This window comes from Tetranychus urticae, chromosome 3 (assembly GCF_039701765.1).
Source record: "Tetranychus urticae isolate SD_2017Ah chromosome 3, NJAU_TeUrti_SD_1.0, whole genome shotgun sequence".
NCBI classification, from domain to species: domain Eukaryota; kingdom Metazoa; phylum Arthropoda; class Arachnida; order Trombidiformes; family Tetranychidae; genus Tetranychus; species Tetranychus urticae.
In genome coordinates, this window is record NC_142960.1 from 16391188 (window position 1) to 16414568 (window position 23381).

A 23381-nucleotide genomic window follows, 5' to 3' on the forward strand; every position below is an offset into this window, starting at 1 on the left:
TAAAGTGTTGACTTTAATTAAAAATAGTTTATGCAACAGTTGATGTAACAATCTATCAAAACGCTGTGAGTAAACATGAAAGTGTCAGTTGTGTGATTAACAGAAACAGTATCAAGTTGACGTTAATTTTCACAGTATTTTAATCACTAAAAGTGGAACAATTTATAATTGGAAACATACCTAAGATTTTAAGGTAGACGACAAAATTTCTTGTCCTTTCTTTTTTAAAGTCCACTCGGCATCGATACTCTCCTGCATCATCCTCTTGAAGTTGTTCAAGGGAAAAAGTTGCTGGCTTTCGGTCAATGTTCATATAAGACCGTGAACTGAGGATTTCACTGGATGCATGGCGAGCTTGATCAAGTTTGCCTTTACGAGCATCCAAACTATAAATTGGTGTTGTCGACTCATCTTTGTACCACAAAATGAGGGAAACGGCGTCGTCCAAAGTTGGCGGTGTTATGTTACAGGGTAAGGAAACTTTACCACCTGCAACTCCAATCACATTTTCAATGAATAGCTTATCATCATGTGAAGAAAAGGTTGCGGTCGATGAAGTAAATTCAAACAATATGATTATCACAAACACTGTTACATGAACATACTTTAGATCCATGGTTAGACACATTTCACTTAACCTAAACTTACTTGACTAAAATTACTTGTTAGCCAACAACCGAAGTAAAGAAACATTCCTTCTCCACTCACCAGGTGTCGCTTTCCCTTCTCCACATACAATTGGTAGATGTGCTGCCATCTAACGATCATTATTATAAGCGATAAACGAATCCTAAAAAAAGGAAAAATTGAATGTTGAATGAAATTGGATGTAAATTGAATTTCAATTTATGAATTTTATCGATTTAAAAATTAAAAGAAGAGAAATTTGAAAGAAATTCATTTTCCATTAATTTCGATGATCGACATTTCGACCCAAGATGAACACAATAGATGGCGATAAGCACCTAATCGAGTTTTAAATTGACTGTAAATGTACTTTAGGTACAACATGCGCTGTCGATCATTAAACTTACTCAAACATCTACATTTTTCAGGTTACAGTTCATCATGAGAATCATGATATGCTAAGTTAATTTGTTGTAATAAACTTGAATGTTTCCCATTCGCCAGTTTCTCGGACCAAATACTCGACCCATCAAAATGTTGACCCAACTGTGTAAACCCTTGTGAATATTTACTGTTTCATGGACACTTTGTTCAACTGAAAACCATGGATGACGTTGACAACATTGTTGGTAAATTGAAATTAACTCGATTCTTCCAACGAATGCATCCATCTCTGCTCCAACAAATATGTAAACATGCAATTGTTGAGCGACTTGATAAATCAGTTGTGGGTAAGTTGATTAAAATAAACTGTTGAGAGAAAAGTTGAGAAAGCAAATTAAAAATGAAACAATAAGAGTGACAATGCCAGTGAAACTTTCAATTGTTGACAAAGGTTGCTATTGAATTCATCAAACTTTAATGATGATTACAGTTATCATGATGATCATCATTTCTTTTCATCTTCTTAACGTTCAACAAATGATAAAACCTTATTAAATTAAGGCTTACATTATTAAGCCGATTAAAGGAAAGGAAAGTAATGATGAATGATATTAAAGTTATTGGATTGTTGATCAAGTCAACCCAATTTTAATTAAATTGTAATTCAACAACAATTTAACCAACCATATTTTTCTCATTACCTTTCATTGAATTTTGAGAAATGAAAAGAAATGCTTTTTTCATCCTTTTTCTGTTCTTTTCTCCATTTTTTGTCAAAATTTCACGATACTTTTGATTTTACCTTTTATTTTCATTCATCATCCAAATCGATCTCTATTGATCTTCTTCTTCATCTTTTCATTTTTTTTTGTTTTTCATTTGTTCGTCTTAAGTTTTCAGGCAAGGAGATAAAGCATTCAATTGGTATGCCGTTGTTACAGGATCTTTGGATGTTCAAGTCAATGCGAAAGCAAAGGTAATGTTGGAAATTTTCATTTTTAAAATTTCCTGAAATTCGAATCCACATTTTCCATTGCAATCTGTGTCAGATTCATGACACTTTATGTATTTCCATCTTGCAACATGATAACTTCAATCAGTTTCCATTCTTAAAATTCTTGGAGCAACAGGCAAGTTTGACAATATTTCAAAGTCTTTTTGTAAAATTTCACCTTTCCAAAAAATCGAATGACTAATAATAGAAAATGTCAGAATGGAGAATCAGGTTGACATGGAGTTCACAAGATCAATGATTCAAAGAGCAACAAAGTATCAAGTCAATTAATTTTTAAACGAACATTGGACTTGAAAGAATAGCAGGTCAAGTGAATAACATGGAAACAAAATACTCACAATGGATAAAGAAAAAGAAACAAATTCTCCAAGGTTACAGTTAATTTGTTCTTGTGGGTCAAACTACATGTGATTCAGAACATTTCATGAACATTTACAGGAATAAAATGCACATTTGAAACAAGAACATGATTTAAAATTTAAGAGATGAACACAAATTAGAGAAACAAAGTGAACCCAATAAGCACATTGAGCAAATGAACATTGAAAGAAACATTGAAATCTAAATGTTTCCAAACCTTTATCAGATCCTCAGGAGATTTAATTGTTTATCATTAAATGAGATTACAGATTATAAAGTCTAATCCTTTAAGTCTGAAGGTAGAACACAATCCGTCTGTTGAACATGATATTTAGTCAATTTTGATAGGTTGAGTTGAAATGATTAGACTTATCTAATTGTGATTTGACTAACTTGGAAAACCAGTTTCAAGGAGAATCAAAAAATCGGTTGAGAAAAGAATTTGAAAGTTGGAATAAATGCGATAAGATTGTTGACATCACATTCTTATCGAACTCATTTAATATTCAGAAAACCCATTATCTAGAAAATTAAAAAGGTGAACTTAATGGATGCAAGATATTCATGAATATGATGGCTGATTCGTCTTTGGATCTTGACTTGATTCTGTTCTAAATTCATTACTTGAGCTCATTAAACATGTTAACTGCTGTTGGAACTCAGTGCTTTATGAATAATTTTCAAGTTTCCCTTCTATTAATGATTGGTTCGACTGAATTTTAAATCTGGCCAATTTCATGGAAGAATAATATTAATACTGAATATCTCGAGTTGATTGCAGAAGAAATTTCGTTTTATCAGAACTAATAAGATGAGGTTCAATCAATTGATCAATCATTTCAACTCTTGTGATTCTTCGTTCTTGATGATTATTTTTTTATATCAATATCATGGAATGATCTTCCAACTGTGTGATTCATGAATATCATTCAGGTGAATATTCATTCACAATTTAATAAGAAAATGGCTGTTAAGTGTAGCAAGCTTTTTGACTGTTGAGTGGAAAATAAATGAAAAGCAAACAAGTTCTAATGAATTTACCCTGAAGCATATTCCAATGGCGCTTGACAATTGATTCATTCATCGCAATATATTGAATGTTATCAGAATGGAAGAAAAGAAAAGAATAAAATGAATAGAATCGAACATGTTTCATCATTTCATTTAATTAATCATATTCATGTATTACTTGTATTTCAATGTAATTAATTTATTGATAAGCATTGTGAATCAAATTGCGATTTGTAAACCTTTCAAAGGCGATAATTCAAATAATGCCTCGAGTCTTTTTTTTGTATCTTTTTTAATGTCAAATTTTATTCCATGAAATGCTTTATCATTTTCATTAAATTTGTTTCCGGATTAACCTTTAAAATGCTTTTTCATTTCATGCTTTTGATCAATAATTTTCACGAACTCAGTTTAAATGGAGTTTTTAATTTTTTAATATTCCATATTTCATGATCAACTTATTTTTCTTCATTCATCTTTCATTTCGCCTTCGATTTCAGTTTCATTCAATTAATAATTTTCTCTTTTGGATAAATTTGAATAAATATTTGCTCAAACATTTTCATTAGTCATGAACTTCATTTCCAATGAATAGTTGAAACTTGAAAAGTTTGATGAATCAGGAAAAAGTGTTGAACCATTCAGAGTTATTCATTCTCGATTCATTTCTATTTCAAGAATTATCTTTACGAATATTTCATCGGGATGATTGTCTCTTGGTTCCAATATTAAAGGTAAAAGAAAGATTAATCAGAGTATTGGAACGATTGCAATGATTCTAAATAAAGATTTTCTAAAAACATATATTCACTCATGAAATTCAGGTTGTCATCATGTCGAAATGCCTGAATTGATCAGCCACTTGGGAGTCAAAAGTGAATCTGAATTTTCGTTCCTTTCTACAAAATCTTTTTGAGTGCGTTTCAGGGCCCACATTAATTGTTGAATGTTGCAGAACTTTTTTGAGAAGAAAAACATTTTCAATGATTTCCTCGAGTTAGTTTTAGCAACAAATATTTCCTACCCAAAAGTACGCAAATGTGATTCGATTCAGAAAACTTATAAACATAAAATTAAGCTTATTCTTGATGATAAATGATGAACTTTGATTCGACAATTATCTCAGTGATTAATCTGATTTGGTTTGAGGCACTTTATCTATTCATCGGCAAATGAGCTAAAGAATGAAATACTCTGGGAATTGTGGTTCAAATCCAGATGCTTCGAGTGAATGATATTGGACGGAAAACTTTTTATGCTTAAGTAAAATAAATGTGCATCGATCAAAGATCTTTAATCTTTTGCAGAATCACAAATAAGTCGATTTATGGTGCAGCAATGAACTCGAAAAAAGTCATCGATTGTTAAAATGATGTTAATAAACGCAATTGTTGAAAATTGCATTTTAATTAGAAGAATATTTTGAAATAATTTTTATTTGGTTGAGCATCAAGTCACGTAATTAAATATAAAAGTGAAAAGCAATAACTCTTGAGATTTGAGAGGAAAAATTGAGGGCAACATTTGAATGATTCTTGAATGGATTGAACAATGTTTGTACAAGAGTTTCCATTAAATGATGATTAACTAGATTGAATAATGAGAGCAACAGCGTAGTTGAACAATTTGATTAAATTACACTTTACTATTTTCAATTGATTTGTTCAGTTATGTTCATTCGCTTTTAAACTCAACCTTTTCATGTTCAACATGGAGAGTTGTTGAGTTGGAGGAGCAAAAAAGTTCAACTTGTATTTTGGACAAATGACAATTTTAAAGAGAGAGAGAGAGAAAAAATGAAAGCCAATTATTTGTTCCAATTGTGTGTTCAGGTAATTGATACATTCAGGGAAAGACACGTGTAAAAAGTGATGGAGACGTAACAAGGTGACAATTAAATTCATCCCTAATCTGATTGATTATTTGAATGAGTATGAAAATCTGTCAATAAAAGGCAACAGCAGAAGGAAACTGAACAATCTGAATAAACCGCCTCTCATTCATCATCATTGGAATAAAGCTTGAAGAGAAAAATTCATTTTCTTTCCTCAGTCAATCCATAACTGAGCTTTAATCTACATTTTGACATTTGTTCATTTGCAACATTGACTTGAATCTGTTTTGTTGAATAAATTGTTTAACCATTTTCATCAATAAATGTCACAACTGGAAAGACATTAATAACCATTTTACATGAAACTCTGTGTGTATTATCTGGATTTAAAGTGACCATTAATCTTGATGTAATTCAGTTTGACTTGAATTTACTTGTTGAGTGTAATTAACGGAAAAGTCTCATGAAAAGTGTCTCCAACTGTCTCATCTGGTTACCTGAATGTGATTAATTTGTTGTTATGTTAACTTGATCATCAGCCACACAAAAGGTTTAATCAAATGTTGACTAAATCATATAATTATGCTTCACCGAAGGAAAGTGTATTGGGTCAACAGTAAAAGGAAAAGTAAACGAAAGGTTTGAATAACATTTTTATCTGTTCTGTTTCATTTCATGATAAATCCCTTTTCCAATATTATTGGATGTCCAACTACATAAGTACATAAAACCTCTTCAATTGTTCTTAACCTTTCCTTATCCTTTCATTCACTTTAATAAACATCTTTCCAGGTAAACTTTCATCTTCTCAGTTTCTCCATCAATTGTCCTTCTTCAATCAGTTTGCAAATTACAGATGAAATAAAATGTTCATTTAATGATCGCTCATCAAGTCGCCGAGTTACAGTTGAAAGGGAAATAAAAAGTCGAAGTTAATGTTGATTGGAAACATTGGAAATGGTCATGATAAGATTAACAAGTTTAGTAAACAGGAAATTCATGATTCCTCTGATAATTCAATCACAACTACAATCAACTTCGCTTTCATGATCGACAATTTGAATCTTGTTCAGTTCATGTTCACTGAGTTTAGCTTTTCATTTTGACTCATCATTATGCTTTAATCTGTTGAAGATAACTTGTGACTTGATCTGATTATTCAATATTATCATGTTTACCAACCCATATCTTCATGGTTCTTTGAGTAATTCAGAGAAAAGAAGAAGAAAAAAGTAAATCGATAAATGAAATTGACCAGGTTAACCTTTTCTCAACTTGAATTAATCAGATGGGAAACATTATTCTCGGTGTAAGTCACAGTCAAGATTGAATATCTTGAAACAGGAAACTGTGAAAGTAAACAGAATCTTCAAGGTGTGTTTAGGCTAAAAATGAATCTCGAGAAAACGCTTTAAAGCATTTATTCATTTTCAGTCTTCAAATGAGATCAAGGTTACCTTTTCGTTTTCCATTGTTTTTCAGTTTAAATGTTTGATTATTCAGCTTTATTCTTGTTGCTTTTCACTTATTTATTGTGATTACCTTTTCCTTTTTTTACCTTTTCTGTTTATTCAACAGTTTTTTTATCTTCCAAAGTTTACTTTAATTGTCATTATGATTTAACGTTTTCTGTAGTTACAGATGATTTGACATGTAACTCTATTGTTTCATGTTTAACCAGATTTCCATCATCATCAGGGTTAACATTATCTCTTCACAAAACATTAGTTGTTGCTTCAAATTCAATTATCAGCTATTAATTCGTTCGTTTCCTTTTAACGGCCACTTCAACTCGATATTCAGCGAAATTATCTCAACTAAAAGGCAAATCACTGAGTTGATTGACTTTTCGGTTAATCATCAGGTTATTCATTTGATGGATTCATCATTAGCTTGTTATGGTTTGACTGGAAAAACTTTGTTCAACTGTTCAGTTGATGGTTTCATCGTAGATACTAAATGCCATTTTGTCCATCAATTATTGAACAGAATGAGTTGAAAATATTTCTACTCACAAAAAATGCTACGTTATGATAACTTGGAATGGGAATCATTTTTTCACTGCTAAGTTATCTTCTGTCTGTCAATCTGTCATGCAATGAATTCCGGTCATTTTTCTCAATGGTCTTCAGTCAAAATTCTGTATTGATTTGGGATAACAAGAAATTAAAGTTCTGTCAATTGGGATCAATAACAGCTAAACTCTCGAAATTTTCTCGAAGAATGAACAGAGCTGAATCACTGACAAATGTTGGTCACTGAAGTTGATTTAATCTCAAGATTCTTTCAACAAAAAGTCGAATCAAATCTCAAATGAAGAAAATTGAACTTTTTACTGATTTTCTAATTTTGCGAACTTTTCTGCAAAAAATCGAAAAGCGTTATTTTGGTCTTTGAAAAGGTCCGACGATAGTAACAAATGAAATCTCTATATCGATTCATCGATTCGTGAAGTTCCAATGTAGGTGCATATCGTCAATGGTTCAGTCCTTCTATAACAGAAATCACGAAACATTCGCAGAATTTGATTTGAGCTTGTTTTCAATGAATTGTACTTGTTGATGGAACAATGCTGTCAAGTTATTAATGACAGAATCTTGTGATTGTGTGCAACATGAATTTAATTATCAACTTAAATGAAAATAAATTGAGTGAATGTTCAAAATATTAACTCATCGTTTATTGAGGCAACTGAAGATGAATTGACAAGTTGCTCTTCAGTTTGTGATTAGGGATTTGACATTGAACTTTTTCTTCTCTTGCTCATGTAAATTTCATGAGTTTACCGAAAATTTCATCTCTTTTGTTGTTTTTGCTGAGAAATTGTTTCTTTTTTCATTAGATCTTTCCATTTATCAACTCATAACATGATAACTACTCTGAACATTTAATTAACTTTCAATTTAACTTTTCACTCTCCTCTGTGATGGATCAAAGTTGAAGTCAACAAAAAACTTTTTCATTTGTCGACTTTGAATAACTTATTCCATTCCTTTTGACAATTCTTGATCCATTTCAATTCAGTTTATTGATTGTCTCATTGTTTTCATTGTGTAATCACATGAATTAAGCTAAACTTGATCAAATTGATTGCGAATCAATTTTGAATCGAAGAGAAAGCGAAGAGAAACTCAATTGTTCCAATTTGCTAATCGATAAAATGACTTCTACTTAAACCAAACGAATAATAATTCTTGGAATTATCAATTAAACAGTTTCTTCTCATGTTTGTAGAATTGTTAATAAAGCTAATTGAGAATTCTGAGATGAATTGAATTAGAAAATAAGAAAACAAAATGGCTTCTTGGCTTTCTTAAAGCCTTTTCTTGTTCAACCCTAATTTGCAATTCAAATGTTGAATTTGCTGACATGAATGAAAACAAATTAAATTCAATCAGCTTGAGCTTTTCGCTGGAAATCATTGAATGTCTCGAAATGATGACGAAGATGTTCTGTCAATTCTTATTTTTGATACTTTTATACTTTACTCAACTAAGCATTTCAGTTGCATGCTTCAAAAAGCATATTGATAAAAGTAAAGTTGAGTTAGTTTCGACTCTCAATGCTTTCAAATAATATAATATGAATATTGTATTACTATGATATGAAAAAAGAAGTTGCTTCTGAAACGAGAAAAGGTAATTCAGTAATAATCAAATGAACTTCATGTTGGCCTCAACCTGCAAGAAAATAGATTCAACCAAGTTTCTGAACATTTCCAAGTGTAACCAAACTTGTTTCCTAATTTAAAAGATCAGTTTGATTGATTCCATCCACCAGCCAACATTGAAAGGTTAAATTGAAAAACCAATTTCTATTTTTCATTCAATTCGCAAATCGATTGAAACGGTAAAAGCATTGGATAATAAGATATAAAATGCATTTGATCAAGTTATCTTGAGAGTTGTTCAGTTTATTAAGTTTTGCACAATTAAGCTACTAATGAATGTATAAATGCTATTTTGTAGCATTCAAGATCCTCCAATTTAAGTTAGTTTTTAATTTGAGCAATAAAACCTTTAATTGCTTCCAAGAATCCAACTTTGCAATTTGCATTTATTAGCATTTGTGGCTTATTTGTACTCTTGAGTTGCCTTGAAATCGTTACCGCAAGTATTTGTTCCCATTAAAATAGTTCAGTGTTGCTAACGAAATAATTGAATTTGGGTTAACATGAGCCATTCCAAGAAAGTGTTCGTGTTTCAGCTTTAAGGTTAACTCTTGATTAAACCGATTTAGACTCAACTTTACTGCTTTGAATGAATAGCGTAAAAGCATTTTTCACTTGTGACGTTGGGATCATTTTTATTTCGCTGTTAGTGCTAGGAATTTTCAAGTTGGTCTTCATCTCGAAATGCAATTCGACACAGACGGTGGAAGCTTTGTTTGTGGAATTGGCTGGTGTTGTTGTGCATGAAACGGAATGATGCATTTATTTTTACTTTGAATATTTTCCTTATTTTCAATGTTAAGGTAAACTGATTGAATCTATTTTTGGCTTTAGTTTAATAATAAATCAAAGACTGTTTACTTATTTGGTTTTGTTGTTTGAGTTTGCTTTTTAGTTTAATAATGGTTTATAGTTGAGAGAAAGTTTTCATCGTTCAATGGCATAACTCATTGAATGGTTCTTGAAAACTGTGTGTTTAGATCTGAACATTTCTATGAAAATGTGTGAAGTTTATGAAAAGATAAATGATGAAATGCACTTTAAATGCGAAACAAGATCACACTAAAGGTCATAATGCATAAGCTTTTCCACTATTAGTCAACCTAAAGTAACATTCAGATTAATCATGGCAGAAATCTTGTTCCAAGAAGAGTTTTCTGAAAGGCAATATCATGTTCAAGTAAAATCAATGTAAGGTTAAAGCAAATTGACGTTTATTAACTGAAAGATTACCAAATTTAAAGTCCATTCAAGATTATTCAAATTGATTTTCAACCAATTTCTCATAACTAAATTGAATAAAACGAAAAAGTTGAACTCTTTACCAAAGCAGCTAAACTCAGAACTTCAGATAAAAGCATTCTACTGATCACATTATTGCTTAAAGATGCAAAAAATGACTGTTAATGGACAACTTGTATCGACTTATTGATTTTATTGAATCAATTTTCATGTTCATTAGCTGAAACAGTTAATGAATTTAGCTTTTAATTTCTCGCTTTCTTTGTTTCATCTCATTCCCTTAATTATCTCACTTGCTGCAAGGAAAATTGTTTTCGAATCATGGAAATATTCCATCAACATGATTAATGAAATTTCGATGCTAATTAAGAAATGTTTCATCTTTGTATCAGGAGGTCGTTACTCTTTGCACTCTTGGGGTTGGAACTGCTTTTGGTGAATCAGTGTTAACAGGTAAACCTCACTCGGTTTCCATCATAACCAATGAACCTTGTACTCTTCTTCGAGTGCGAAAAGATGAATTCCAAGAGATATGGGATCAAAATTCACATCTAATGACTGACATTGTTACACCTTTGGTGGGTTTGCGTTGTCTGAAGAGAGCCTCATTCAATAAATCGCTGAGCATTCGTGAAGAATCAAAGGCAAACGGAATCACTTCAACTAATGATAATTGCAACTCAACTAACCAAAGCTCTGAAAGCAACAACAACAGCAACAACAGCAGCAAAAACAGCAGCAATAACAACTGTAACATCATCACAACCAAAAACTCAACTAAAAGTAACAATTCTCTTGATAGTTTGTCTTATCGATTCAAGTCCATCCAACGGGTAAGTGTTACTCTTTTGCCAAACTCATTCAATCATCATTATCATCGCTCTTCATCTTGTTCATCCTTTTTTTTATCTATCATTCTTCATCATTCCCTTTTATCATTCCCTGTTAAGTGTCCATGGAAACATGTACTTGTTCAGGTAAAGGTAGCTTGAAAAGAGATAAAAAAATAGATGAGATAAGTAATAATAGTTGTAGTTACTCATGTAATAATATCATGATTCTTACAATTCTTATTTCGCCATTTTCTTATCTTCTTATTCCATCTTCATCAGCAGCTATTCTGGTTACTGTTTTTTTCTTCATCATAATGCTGTGTGTTTAGCATTCTTACAATTTTCTAACCTCTATTTTACCTGCACCTGACAATCTGGTTACTTTTACTTTTCCTTTCATCTAATTTAACCTCATTTTGTCTTCATCTTCACCTTATTTTACCTCATGAAGTTAAATTTTTCTTGATTAAATATCCATCAGGAGAACAATGAACATTAGGATTTCCATGAGCAAAAAAGTCGTTTATAAAAATATAATGAGGGAATCATGAAATTCATTAAACTTTACTCTCATTTACAATAGCAACTTGTTGAATAGAAACACAATAAGGGAAAATCAATCCCAGCTGTTGAACCAAAACGCTTATCAAAATAACTATTTGACAGAAAACTGCAGTTTCTGTATCGATAATAATCTTGAAAAGTTTATTCTCAACCTGAAATGCAAAATTAGAAACTCGAGACTTTGATGAAAATTGATTGAATGATAACTCTAAGAAGAAATCAATTTTTCATTTTCCTGATTCTGGAAACAAAAATCCATTTTAGACTGGGAGTGAATTTTTATTAATTCTGTTAACAAGTCAACTTACAGTCGATTCAATCTTTTCATGATTAATGAGATTTAGTAATGTTAATGCTTATTATTTCATTATCATAGTTAATGACTATAATATGAAACACGAATCAGACTTATCATGAAGTTTATGCGTTTAACCCAATATTGAAGCTCTAAATGAAGGTTCATCAATTACGATGCAAGATTTGAATATATTGACTAACGTCGACATTGTTTACTTTACCATGGATCATAATTTTCTTGATCTTTCTTTATTCAATTTCCATCTTTATACGCTCACTTTGAACAGGTAACTTTTTCCATTGATTTCCCTCGAGAAAATGATCTTAAGCTAAATAACATGAAAAAATGTCACTTGTTAACTTTTTATTATCGTTATTTTTGCCTTGTTTGCTATTCTCGTCTTGTCTTCATCTTCTTCCCTCTTTACCTGGTTACTGCAAAATAAGCTTAAATGTTCTGCTTATCCAGTTTCTGGTAGTAATGAAGCTAATCATTTGAGCAATGAAATTGTTCATAAACTTATAAGTATTTTACTTTATTCACATTAACAGTCAATAATTGTGTTCATTAACTGAATAAGTTGAGAGTAAAACTGAAGAGACTTTCAGAGCTTTAATAAAGGTCAACAGCAATTAAATTGTTTCCGTTTTTCATCATTTAATTCAATTCCAACTGAAAAGAGGATATTCAAATTGTTCAGCATTTCGTTCACAATTTTCCCTTTTTTGTAGTTCAGATTCAGAACGATTTGAAAAGACTTTTAAAAGTAAATCTTTTTGCTTCAATGAACTACTGAATCAACAATGCCAAGTAAACAGAAGTTTCCATCAAAATTCAGCAAAATTAGATTTATCATTTTGATTTTTTCGTTTCAATGCGAAAGAATAACAATTTCATCCAAAATCATGTTAATCAAGTGCATTGTTCTGGATTAATTGAGCTTCAAATCTAATGCTTTTCCGTCTTTACTCAAAACAGTAGAACCAAAGATCACAAGTCGAGTTAATTGCGACGAAATATTTGTTTTATTTAAATGTTGTTCAAGTTATTTCCTTAAGAAATGTTTGTTTAGATCTTCGAGTTTACTCTTCGAAATCGTCCCTTTGAGATTGATTCATCTAATTATTGATGAATGCAAAATGATACTTTTGATGATCGTTTCCTTAAGGAAATGATATTCATAATTAAATAACTGCAATTTAGCCCAAGGAATGATTCCAATGAGAATGAACATAATTCTTGTTTATTGTCTGTAATAATATTAGGGGTTTAACTTGTTCAGTTACAATTATCTGATTGTGAATCTTCTTGTCTTATTCATTTTTGCTTCTTCTTCTTCAGTCTTTTATTTAATTACAACCATTGAACAGTTATTAATTCGATGAGATTTATTGAAAGTAGAACAATTCCCTTCCATTTCTGTCTGAATTTCATGATTTAAACATCAAACTTTAATTCTTTTCGTCATTTTCTTTGATAAATAGTATTTGTAATGATATTTCCATTCAAATTATTCTCATAAAGAAAGCAATTATTCAGTGAATAACAATAATAATGGATTGAAGAGGAAACCTTATTTCTTTTGTCGTATTAATAATTCTTTATAATGTGATAAAAAGATGATTGCTTTTGTTATTCCCTCAGTTCCTTTACAGTCGAGTTGAACAGTTTTTTTCTGTTACTTTGTATTCATGAGAATGATGAAAGGTGATTTCAATTGTTGATCGAGAAATAATATCAACAACCGAACTGAATTGCTTCAGTTGCAACACAATCAATAATCAATTGAGTAAAACTTCATCGATATTAATTGCTTAAGATCAAGAAATATCTAAGGATTAGCAAGTTGACCAAGAGAATGAGCAAGAGAATGCAATACATTTATTGACAAAACTTCAATTGATACTCGAATAAGTCGGTCAAATCGAAATCCATTCTAATGCACTTTTGCATTTAACTCCATTCATCCAATGTTGCAAAGAAAGTCGACATTCGAAACACACAACTATTGCAAACTAATGCTGTTTTGCATTCATATTCATTCGTATTCGTATTTATCTTATAGACTAATTCTTGCTTGGAATCTTTATTTGCAGGATCAATCCGTCGAACTGCTTCAGATTGGGCGCATATTGCGAGCTTTGATCATTGCCCATGACCCTTCTATGATTCGAGATCGTAAATACAATGTTGGCCTTGTTTATCGCAATTGCCTGGTTGGTTCAGAGTTGGTTGATTGGCTTATATCTGCTTCTAGTGTTACACCTAAACGGATTCATTCTCGATCTCAAGCAGCAGCAATGTTGCAAGTTTTATTGGAAGAAAATGTTCTTACTTCACCGACGGGTGATTCACAGTTTTGGGACAAATACTTGTTCTATCGATTCATCTTTGACGGAGAAGACGAATCATTGCGTTCAGAAGATTTACCAAGTTTACCCAGTTTTGAGGGTAAACGAAGAACCGAAAGTGCCCTTGTCCATTGTTTAACGACCCTCCATTCACTTGCACCCGAAGCCAACTTCAGACTCATCTTGTGCAAAAGTCCAAAAGAACGAAGTGCAGAAGAAGTGGATCTAGTTTATGAAGAGTTGATGCACATCAAGGCGCTATCACATTTGGGCAATTCAGTGCGCAAAGAACTCGCTTCGGTTATTGCTTTTGAAAAGCATCCAAGGAAAGGAACTGTTTGTGAGTATTTCAATCTCAAACTAATTTAAATTAATTTCATTGTTCATCCTTTCACTGGCAAAGCATCAAGTAACAGAATGAAATATCGAGATTAAATGTCAGCTGAAAAGCTTTTCTGAATAAATGAATTTATATCGATTTTTCCATTTTCATCTGTTCCTTCGTCATTTTTATATTTCATAAAATCTTCTAATTCAATGAATGGCAAAAAATAGCAAACAAATTCAGTTTGAAGTGAATGAGAAAATAGTTTTATCTTGAATAATGTAAAGAAGAAGAATTGTTTCATTTGATTTTTAATGTAATTCAAGCAACTACAAGAGCCATTTATCATGATTACCTGTTGTTGTTACCACTATTTGGTTCCATATAAAGTTTTGAATTTAAATTCTTTTACTTTTTGTTTCTCTTCATTTTGTTGAAACTTTAAAGAATAATGTAAAAGATAAAATGATATCCATCCAGACTAACATCATAACAATGTCATGTAATATTACAGTTATAAATCAACCATGAACCTTCGATTTCAACTCAATGAAAGTTTCATTGAAATGACATGAAGAAGCAGATACAAAAATAGCAAACAAAAAACATTGAAAAGGAATCATAAAGAATTATAAAATCAGCCATTAAAACAACAATTAAACGAATACAAATAGAACATTTCATTTTATTCTCTCCATGAAATCTAATTATCTCAAGAATCTAAACGAATGTTGCTGGCAAATCTGACCAACAGAACTTTTAAAGTCATTCAAATGCTATTTGTATCAATCAACTAAAGCTTGAGCATTGATTTCATTTCGATATTTACAAGAGTTCCTTTAATTCATCACTTTAACAGGGAATCAGTTAGATAAGATTGAGCTTTTCAGTTTCAAGATTTATTCAGTTTCGAATGCTCGGAATCTTCCTTAATGAGCAACTTTAAACTTGGAGTTGAATTTCGTTGGAGTTACAAACAATTAATTTGCATTTGGAGTTTAATTTCAGCCAAATTGACATTCAGTCTAATCCCATTAATGAACATTAATTTTTTTCTCGGTGTTAACCATGTCTGCATATTTTCCCATGTTGCGATATAATCTTCTGGTTTGTCAGTCAAAAATTAGCTTTGCTTTTGTTTCATCACTTGAAATGTCAAATTAGTAAATTTCAATTTGCATCAACCATTTGCAAAGTAAAGCTAATTATTGCTCTTGAAAGATTTATTTATTAGTTCAATTTAGCAATTAATCTTGTTTAACAATTGAAGCAAAGAAAACACTGAAAATGAACTGAATATTATTTTTATTCACAGGGAAATGTTTAAAACCTTTTTACTCTTTACTCTACTTTTTCATTTTATATCTGATCCAACCTTTCAACATGTTATACCTTCTGGAAAAACAGGAAAGAAGCAATTGCAACGTAAACCTTAACCTGAAAGTCAATTCAATTTTAAATAAAAGTTCTCCTTCAATTCCCATGATGTACTATTCCTTATCTTGAACATTGCCTTTACGCTATTCAGTATAATTCCGCACTTGTTCATCTCTTCAATATTTTTGTTACGTTATATAAGAAGAGCAGGAAAAGAAAATGATGAGAAAAAATTTTTCCCCATCAATTGTTCGCTTGTCATTTTCATATACTTTGATAACTTGTGTTTCCTTTTCATTGTTGAGAGAACTGAGAAGTTCTGAAGAACCAAGAAAAATGTGAAATTCTTTTATTTCAATCACTTTCGATCTCCGGAAAGAAGAGAAAAAGATTCTAATTGAGTGATTAAAAAAACAGTTAATCAATGAAGCAAACATTTGAAGCTTATTAAACTGAAAGGATCGAACAAAAAATACGAAAAAAACGAATGAAAATATTTTCAAATCTTATTATAACTCAAGTGTTATCTAACCAAATAATGAAGAAGAAAAGTTCAGTGAAATGATAAAGCAAACAAATAATCTTACCTTGAAGATATAAATATAATAGCTATTCTGAGCATTTGCCGAGAAATAAGTTTAAATCTTGCTGTTTCCAGCTTTCCACCTTTTCTGTCAACCTTTTCACTTTCTCATGATTCCTTTTGTTGATCAATTGCTTCCAATTTATCTCGTTTAATTGCAGTGTTTAATCAAGGTGATCCAGGTAAAAGTTGGTACATCATATTGAAAGGAACTGTTAATGTTGTCATTGTTGGTAAAGGAGTTGTTTGTACTCTTTGTGAAGGCGATGATTTTGGCAAATTGGCTTTGGTCAATGATGCTCCTCGAGCAGCGACAATAATTACCAATGAAGACAATTGCCATTTCTTGAGGGTTGATAAGGATAACTTTAACCGCATCTTGAGGGATGTCGAGGCCAACACTGTCCATTTGAAGGAGCATGGACGTGATGTGTTATTGCTTCGTAAAATGGTTCCCAAGGTAATTCCATCATCGACTTCATCAACAATCAATGGGTCCAGTCATCACTATCCACCGACTGCTCAACCTGTAACATCGGGTTCACCTCAACCAACAGTCAACCCACAAGTGGAACAGCAAAAGGTTACCTCGAAATATTCATCTTCGTGTTCACATTATAAGTACATGGTTTTGGCTGGAACTCCTGAGAAAATGTTGGAACATCTTTTGGAGACCAGAATAGATGTTACTTCACCTCCTGAAATTGCTTGTGCTTTACCCAGTTCTGTTCAACTTCGAGGAGGTGGACCATTGGAATTGATTTATTCAGTGGACACTTTTCTTGAGGATTTCGTGTTAACTCACATCGTCTTCTTAAAAACTGATGCACTTTGTGTTTACCTGTTGAAACACTATAAAATTGATTTACTTAATACTCGACAAGAAAAGGAGTTTATTATTGGCAATAAGAAACGAGTGATTCGTTTCGTTAAGATTTGGTTCAATCTCATTTCTGAAGTTCTTCATCGAGATTCTTATGTGACTACTTTTGTTGATAAACTTTATAACTTGGTCAAGTCAGATCTAATCAAATATGAAGGTTTCCTCGAAGATGAATTGGCTCTTTTAGAGTCTATTTGTAAAGACAGGAAACGATTCGAAGATGATCTCGTTCTACGTGGAACTCAGAAGTGGAAGAATGATCTTCCTGGACCTATTCGTCGATTGTCGACCAACGGCTTAACTGATAATTTAATTGCATTCACCAACATTCCTGATGATTGGCTCTTGATCAATCTTCGCTTCAACTCAATTCAACCCAAAGATGAAAGTAAGCAAAAAGTTCTATCATATTATCGTTCTTACTAAACAAAGTTAAACTAAATTAATTCATGTATAAACCAGATTCGAATTCGTTATTCGTGTTCTAAAATCTTCTAAAGATATTTTCTCAAATTCTAATTCTCATTGCTCAATAACTTACAGATGTATTCTCATGGATTGTAATAGATACAAATGATGATCGAGAATTGCTTTAGTTATATTTCATTTTGAATGCAAATTCTGATGAACAAATGTAACTTTTTGAACCTCAATCTGATTACATGATTATAATAGAACAGCGATTGCAGATATTGAAATATTGATAATTTGAGAAGCTCAGAAGAGATTATTCATTTTGAAAGGTCTGTTTATGATGGAATCGACTTTGTAAAAGAAACATTTTCAAAAGAAATACAGAAATGTAGTTGAACAAATTTCATGGCATATTTATAATGATATTAATAATGAAAATGGCTGATGACGTCTGTTTAAAAGTTGATTCAATGCGAATCAAAAAGAGACAGTTTTCACTCATTTTGACTGAAACTGTGACAAAACTAAACTCAATTAAAATTGAAAATTGTTCCTCACTTTTCTCTTTTCGATTCTAAATCAATTTGAACAGTTGACGAAACAAAAGTAAAGTTGCTTCCCAGTCGAGTTCAATCATTAATAAGTTTATTCTGTTTCCTCTTGTAATCAAATTACTGTTCAAGATTAACATGCAAATGACTATTATGAGTTAGTTAACTTGTAATCTGGAGCAAACATTAAATATTGAATTGTAAATATTGAATAGATTACCATGAAAGGGCACAAACAATATTGAACATCATGTTTAAATATATTAACTTAATAACATTAATAATGAATGATCATGAAAATGTTTTTCTCTTGGAGTAATCTTCTTATTATTCAGTATTTTCATAATTCAACTAATAAATAAAATTTTCACATGCTTTTTGTTTCCATGAAATGCTTTTCTTGATTACTCTAACATTATTTAATGATCAATAAAAGAGCAAAAATTGTTTCAAGTTTAGCACTCAAAGTCTATCTCAATTAATCGAATGCAAACTGATTTATTCTTCATTCATGTTGACCATTTCTTGACCGAAATATGCAGCTCAGTCAGAACTCGATTCATTTACTAATCTTCGTGTTCAACAGAACGGTTACTTTGCACTAGAATAACTTTAACTCCTGAAATCGAGTTAGTCGATCGAATTGATTTGGTGATGAGAAACTCAATTTTGCATTTCGATGTGATACAATCCAAATCAAGGAATGTGCACAGTTGATGCATTTAGTTCAAAATTTTAAAACTGTTGATCCATTTACTCGTAATTTGAGTCTAATGAAGCAACTTTTTGTCAGTCGAAATCGATTTGTTTTGGATATTTTGTTTGGTCTAAAAGTTTCATTAACTCAATAGGTAACAAAGTTTGAAAAGATTTAATTGAAGTTTATGAAGAGGAAAACAAGTGAAACTTTGGTAAATTGTGTTACTTTGTATGCTCTGAAACTCCAAGCTGCATTGATATAAATGAATGTTGTGACCAGTAACTTTGAGTAACGATTGCTTGATGCTTTTTATTGCTGCTACTTGTTCAAAAGGTTGTACTATTTACTAACAAAGTTTAACACTAAAAGTGTATTTTGTGGATAAAGGTCGAGTTTGTGCATTTAATGAAACAAAATGATAAATTTGGACTTATGCTCATCGTACAATTCCTTGTTACTTTAATCTACTTCACGACTGATAAGGTAAATGGATGATATTTTTACAGGAACTAGCAACACTTTAGAATCTATTGAAAGCCATAAAATATTCAATGAGTAGATATTTATGCGATAATACTGGATTCCACCATAACTTATTTAATGGTTTTTGTGACATAAATCTACTTTCGATTTCAGTTATCGCCCGTATTCATTCGACTCATAATTTTGATCTTTTATCAAATAATTTAGGTCAATATGCTTTGTATCAATATGAGTATCTCGGGATCTTCATGTGATTGAATACGAGTGGGTTTGCTGACAATTGAACAACTTGCATAGAATGAACTTTTCAGGGAATTTGTTTGTTGAAAACATTTAGTCTTTTCTCCTTTCAGTCAAATCTCAACTTTTGTTCAGGTCGAGCATTCAGTTGACGGAATATAATTCAAATTTATGCGTCTTTCAGTGAATTTTGTTTAATAGCAATGTTAATAATAATAACAGGTTAAATCCTTGAATGTTAAACATGAAAAAAGGTTATTATTCTGTTATGAATATTTCATGCAAAGTATATTATTAATATTATAATATTTATTGATGTTATGAATATCATTATTTACTTGTTCATTCACCTATTGTTGTGTTACCTGGTTTAGTTGATTCTTAATCAATAAATCTCGTTCCATTCATAGAAATGATACATTTGCGAGTTTAACGGATTATTTTGTTTCTTTTGTACTCTTCTTATTCAGTCATTTCTCGCATTTATTGTGCCGATCATACTTATACAACTCTAAAGATGACAATCGACTCAACTGCTGGTGCCATTAAAATTGCTGCAGCCGATAAGCTTGGATTGAACAAGGAAGAAGGTGAATTGATTCTGGCTGAAGTTAAATCGACTGGAGAAAGAGTTCTGTTCGACAATCAAGACGTTTCCATACAAACTGGCTTAAGTGTTAATGGGCGAATATTTGTTTCCTTGATTGACCACATTGATGCATTGACGCCTTTGCCCGAACAAGAAGGACCCAAAATTGAATCATTTTCATCTGCATTGGAAGACATCTCATCTCAAGATATTGCTTACTATTTAACTTACTATTCTTGGTTACTTTTTCAGAACGTTCATGAGGTGAGCTTTGTTATAAATCTGTTCGGGTCAACTGCTTCACTTCCCTCAACTTCGTTCATTAATCACTTTCGTTCATCTTTTTCATTAATCAACATCATTTGAGAAATGTTTTCCTAATCGTTTCAAGTGTTTTCTGAATCTGTCTTTCGATTGACTTAAAAGATGATCTGAAAGAAGTCGTGAAAATAGAAGTTGAGTAAATCTGAACCTTTATGAAATGTTGCATAACGCGGATTCGTTTTGCATGATATCCTCAGTTCTTGTGTATAAACAAATAGTCACGCAAAGCTATTCATTGACTTGCAGTTTGATCCAAACAGTTTTATCATTCAGTTTATGTTCAATCTTTTTTCTTCTTCAGTATGAGTTTATTTATCATGTTTTTGGGCGAGTCAAATTTGGACACATCACGGCAAATCTGGATCTATTTTTACGTTTATTCAATGAAATACAATATTGGGTTGTCACCGAGATCGTCTTAACAACGAGTCTATCTAAAAGAGTGCAAATATTACGAAAATTCATTAAAGTTGCTGGATTGTGAGTATCGCTTGATTAACCTCTTGCTTCGTTTTTCATCAAACTTTAACTTTATTTTTCTGTTTTCAGATGCAAGGAACATCAGAATCTAAGCATATTTTTCGCAATAACAATGGGTTTAAGTAACATTGCAGTTTCTCGATTAACACAAACATGGGAACGATTGCCGAACAAACTGAAGCGAACCTTTTCTCAATACGAATCATTGATCGATCCCTCGCGAAATCATCGTAAATATCGAGTCTATTTATCGAAACTGGAAGCACCGATAATACCATTTACTCCTTTAATACTCAAAGACATGACATTTTCTCATGAAGGGAACAAAACTTATCTAGAAAATAATTTAATAAACTTTGAAAAAATGGTAAGAATTGAAAGTAAATTGTTATTTAATTGTTAATATCATCACGTTGGCATTTCATCTCATTCATAATGAATGATTCAATCACCGAAATCCATCTTTTGCTTGATTTCATTGTTCGTGTTAAGTATTAATGATCGACCAATTTAATAATTTCAATTGTTTCTCAATTTAGGTGATGCTATCTCAATCTTTACGAACTTTCAGATTCTGTCGAAGTAAACCAATGAAATTGGATTCACTGATCAATGGATCATCCAATTCTAATTATTCCAACAGAGGAATCATTCCATCGACTCGTAAAGCTGCTCTAATCAAGATTGACCAGTACATTAAAGATCTTAAAGTTATCGACAATCAACGCCTTTTACTTCATCTTTCACACAGTTTGGAACATCGAAGGATCTGATTATTTGATTGTTATCAACGGAAGGAATGATTATGGAAGCAAATTGACAATAATTTACATGCAATCCAACTATTAAATCGTTTATATCAAACACTTTATTGTAATTAAGTGTCGAAGATGAATGTCTATTGCAAATCATTATTTTGTGAACAATTTATGCTTCAATGTTATATCGATAAATGTGTTTACTGACTTTTGTATAAAATTATACAATTTTTTATATTGTAATTGTTGATTCAATGCATTTATTATCAAATCAAATATCAAACTGACAATCAAACATAAATATTTAATCATTTTTACTCCAATATTTTTTATCAAATTGAGATGTTAATGGTTATGCAATAAACTTATTTATTATCTAATTAACTCTTGAAGTTATTGTCTCTATTGACCATGTTCAATAATCATCAATAATCATAATTAACAATTGAGTGCAAAATATTCAATACTTTAATAAAATAAATTGTAACAGTTTTCGTAAAAGGCTTTTGCCAATCTTTCAGTTTGAGCTTTCGTCTCAGATAATCACGAATCTTTTCATTGATCACTCCCAAAAAGGTATCTTTGGTGATGTGTACCAATCATTCCATGGTACCATCAGTCCAACAATTGTAAGTTTATTTCGCATTTTGAATGTTACCATGAACTGGGAATGGATAACGAGCAAAGGCCTTCCATCTGTTATTCAACATTTAAACTACAGTAAAACCTTCATTTTATTATGTTATGTTGAGTAAAAAAAGAAAGCAAGAGATGGCGCAGCAAAATTGGGATTTAGACTTGTTTACATCAGAAAACCAGAATTTTTCCAAATGCTGTGAAATATTGTTTAGTTTGGCTAAACTATCATGTTGATCATCATCATAATATGAACTTATTAATTGTTCTCTCCGAGACTCAAACGAGACATTGTCATTAATTAAACAATTCACCTGTTTTTGAGTATATTGATCATTATCAATTGGTGGCGCTCAAATATTAAATAACTGAGGATTTACTGTAAATCATCAATAAATCATAAATCAATGACGATAGAAGAATTAGAAATAAAACTAAGATTCGAAGTATACTCTTCACTTAATTTTGTGATGATTTCGCGGGGAATCGCGGAGATTGGCTGTTTTATTGCCTTAAATTGATATTCATTTTTCGGTAACAGTTTCGTTTTACGGACAAAGGCGTGAACTTTAAAAATCATCCAATGGTAGACGTCTTTTAAGGGCGCTCTTTATGAACAATTGAATTAAATGAAGCTAATTAAGGCCCCAGGCCGACCTAAGCCCACCCTAACCTTACCAAACCTAACCTAACCTAACCTAACCTAACCGAACCTAACCTAACCTGACCGACCAACCAACAGCCCCTTGATCTAACTTACCTAACCAAAAAATCATATGTTTTAATGTTCACGCCTTTGTCCGTAAAACGAAACTGTTACCCATTTTTCTTCTTTCCTTTACAGTTTTG

At 31.3% G+C, this 23381-nt stretch overlaps 2 protein-coding genes across 6 annotated transcripts in view; one reads left to right on the plus strand and one right to left on the minus strand.

Annotated features, from left to right (window-relative positions):
* The window catches only part of LOC149093488 (kin of IRRE-like protein 3), a 79062-nt gene extending 77888 nt beyond the window's left edge, over positions 1–1174 (minus strand). For 2 of the 4 annotated variants that reach the window (XM_089269294.1, XM_089269297.1), the window contains exons 1-3: positions 1035–1174; positions 649–790; positions 181–520 (exon numbers count right to left, since the gene is read on the minus strand). In XM_089269294.1, the coding sequence (XP_089125420.1) occupies positions 181–520; positions 649–790; positions 1035–1042 (490 nt within the window). In that variant the 5' untranslated portion in view covers positions 1043–1174. Of the gene's footprint in view, positions 1–180; positions 589–648; positions 791–1034 lie in introns of all 4 variants that reach the window. The other 2 variants (XM_089269295.1, XM_089269298.1) reach the window with 1 other exon arrangement.
* Positions 1175–1225: 51 nt separating this feature from the next.
* Positions 1226–22280, plus strand: LOC149093489 (rap guanine nucleotide exchange factor 4-like). Of its 2 annotated transcripts, XM_089269292.1 has the most exons (9): positions 1226–1358; positions 1905–1987; positions 10536–10976; positions 13935–14529; positions 16636–17745; positions 20216–20598; positions 20960–21138; positions 21208–21505; positions 21678–22280. In XM_089269292.1, exons 1-9 carry the CDS (start codon positions 1232–1234, stop codon positions 21909–21911), a joined length of 3450 nt encoding a protein of 1149 aa, XP_089125418.1. In that variant the 5' UTR covers positions 1226–1231; the 3' UTR covers positions 21912–22280. The 2 variants fall into 2 exon arrangements, with proteins under 2 accessions (XP_089125418.1, XP_089125419.1); XM_089269293.1 differs by lacking the exons at positions 1226–1358; positions 1905–1987 and adding an exon at positions 5571–5870.
* Positions 22281–23381: the final 1101 nt, after the last annotated feature.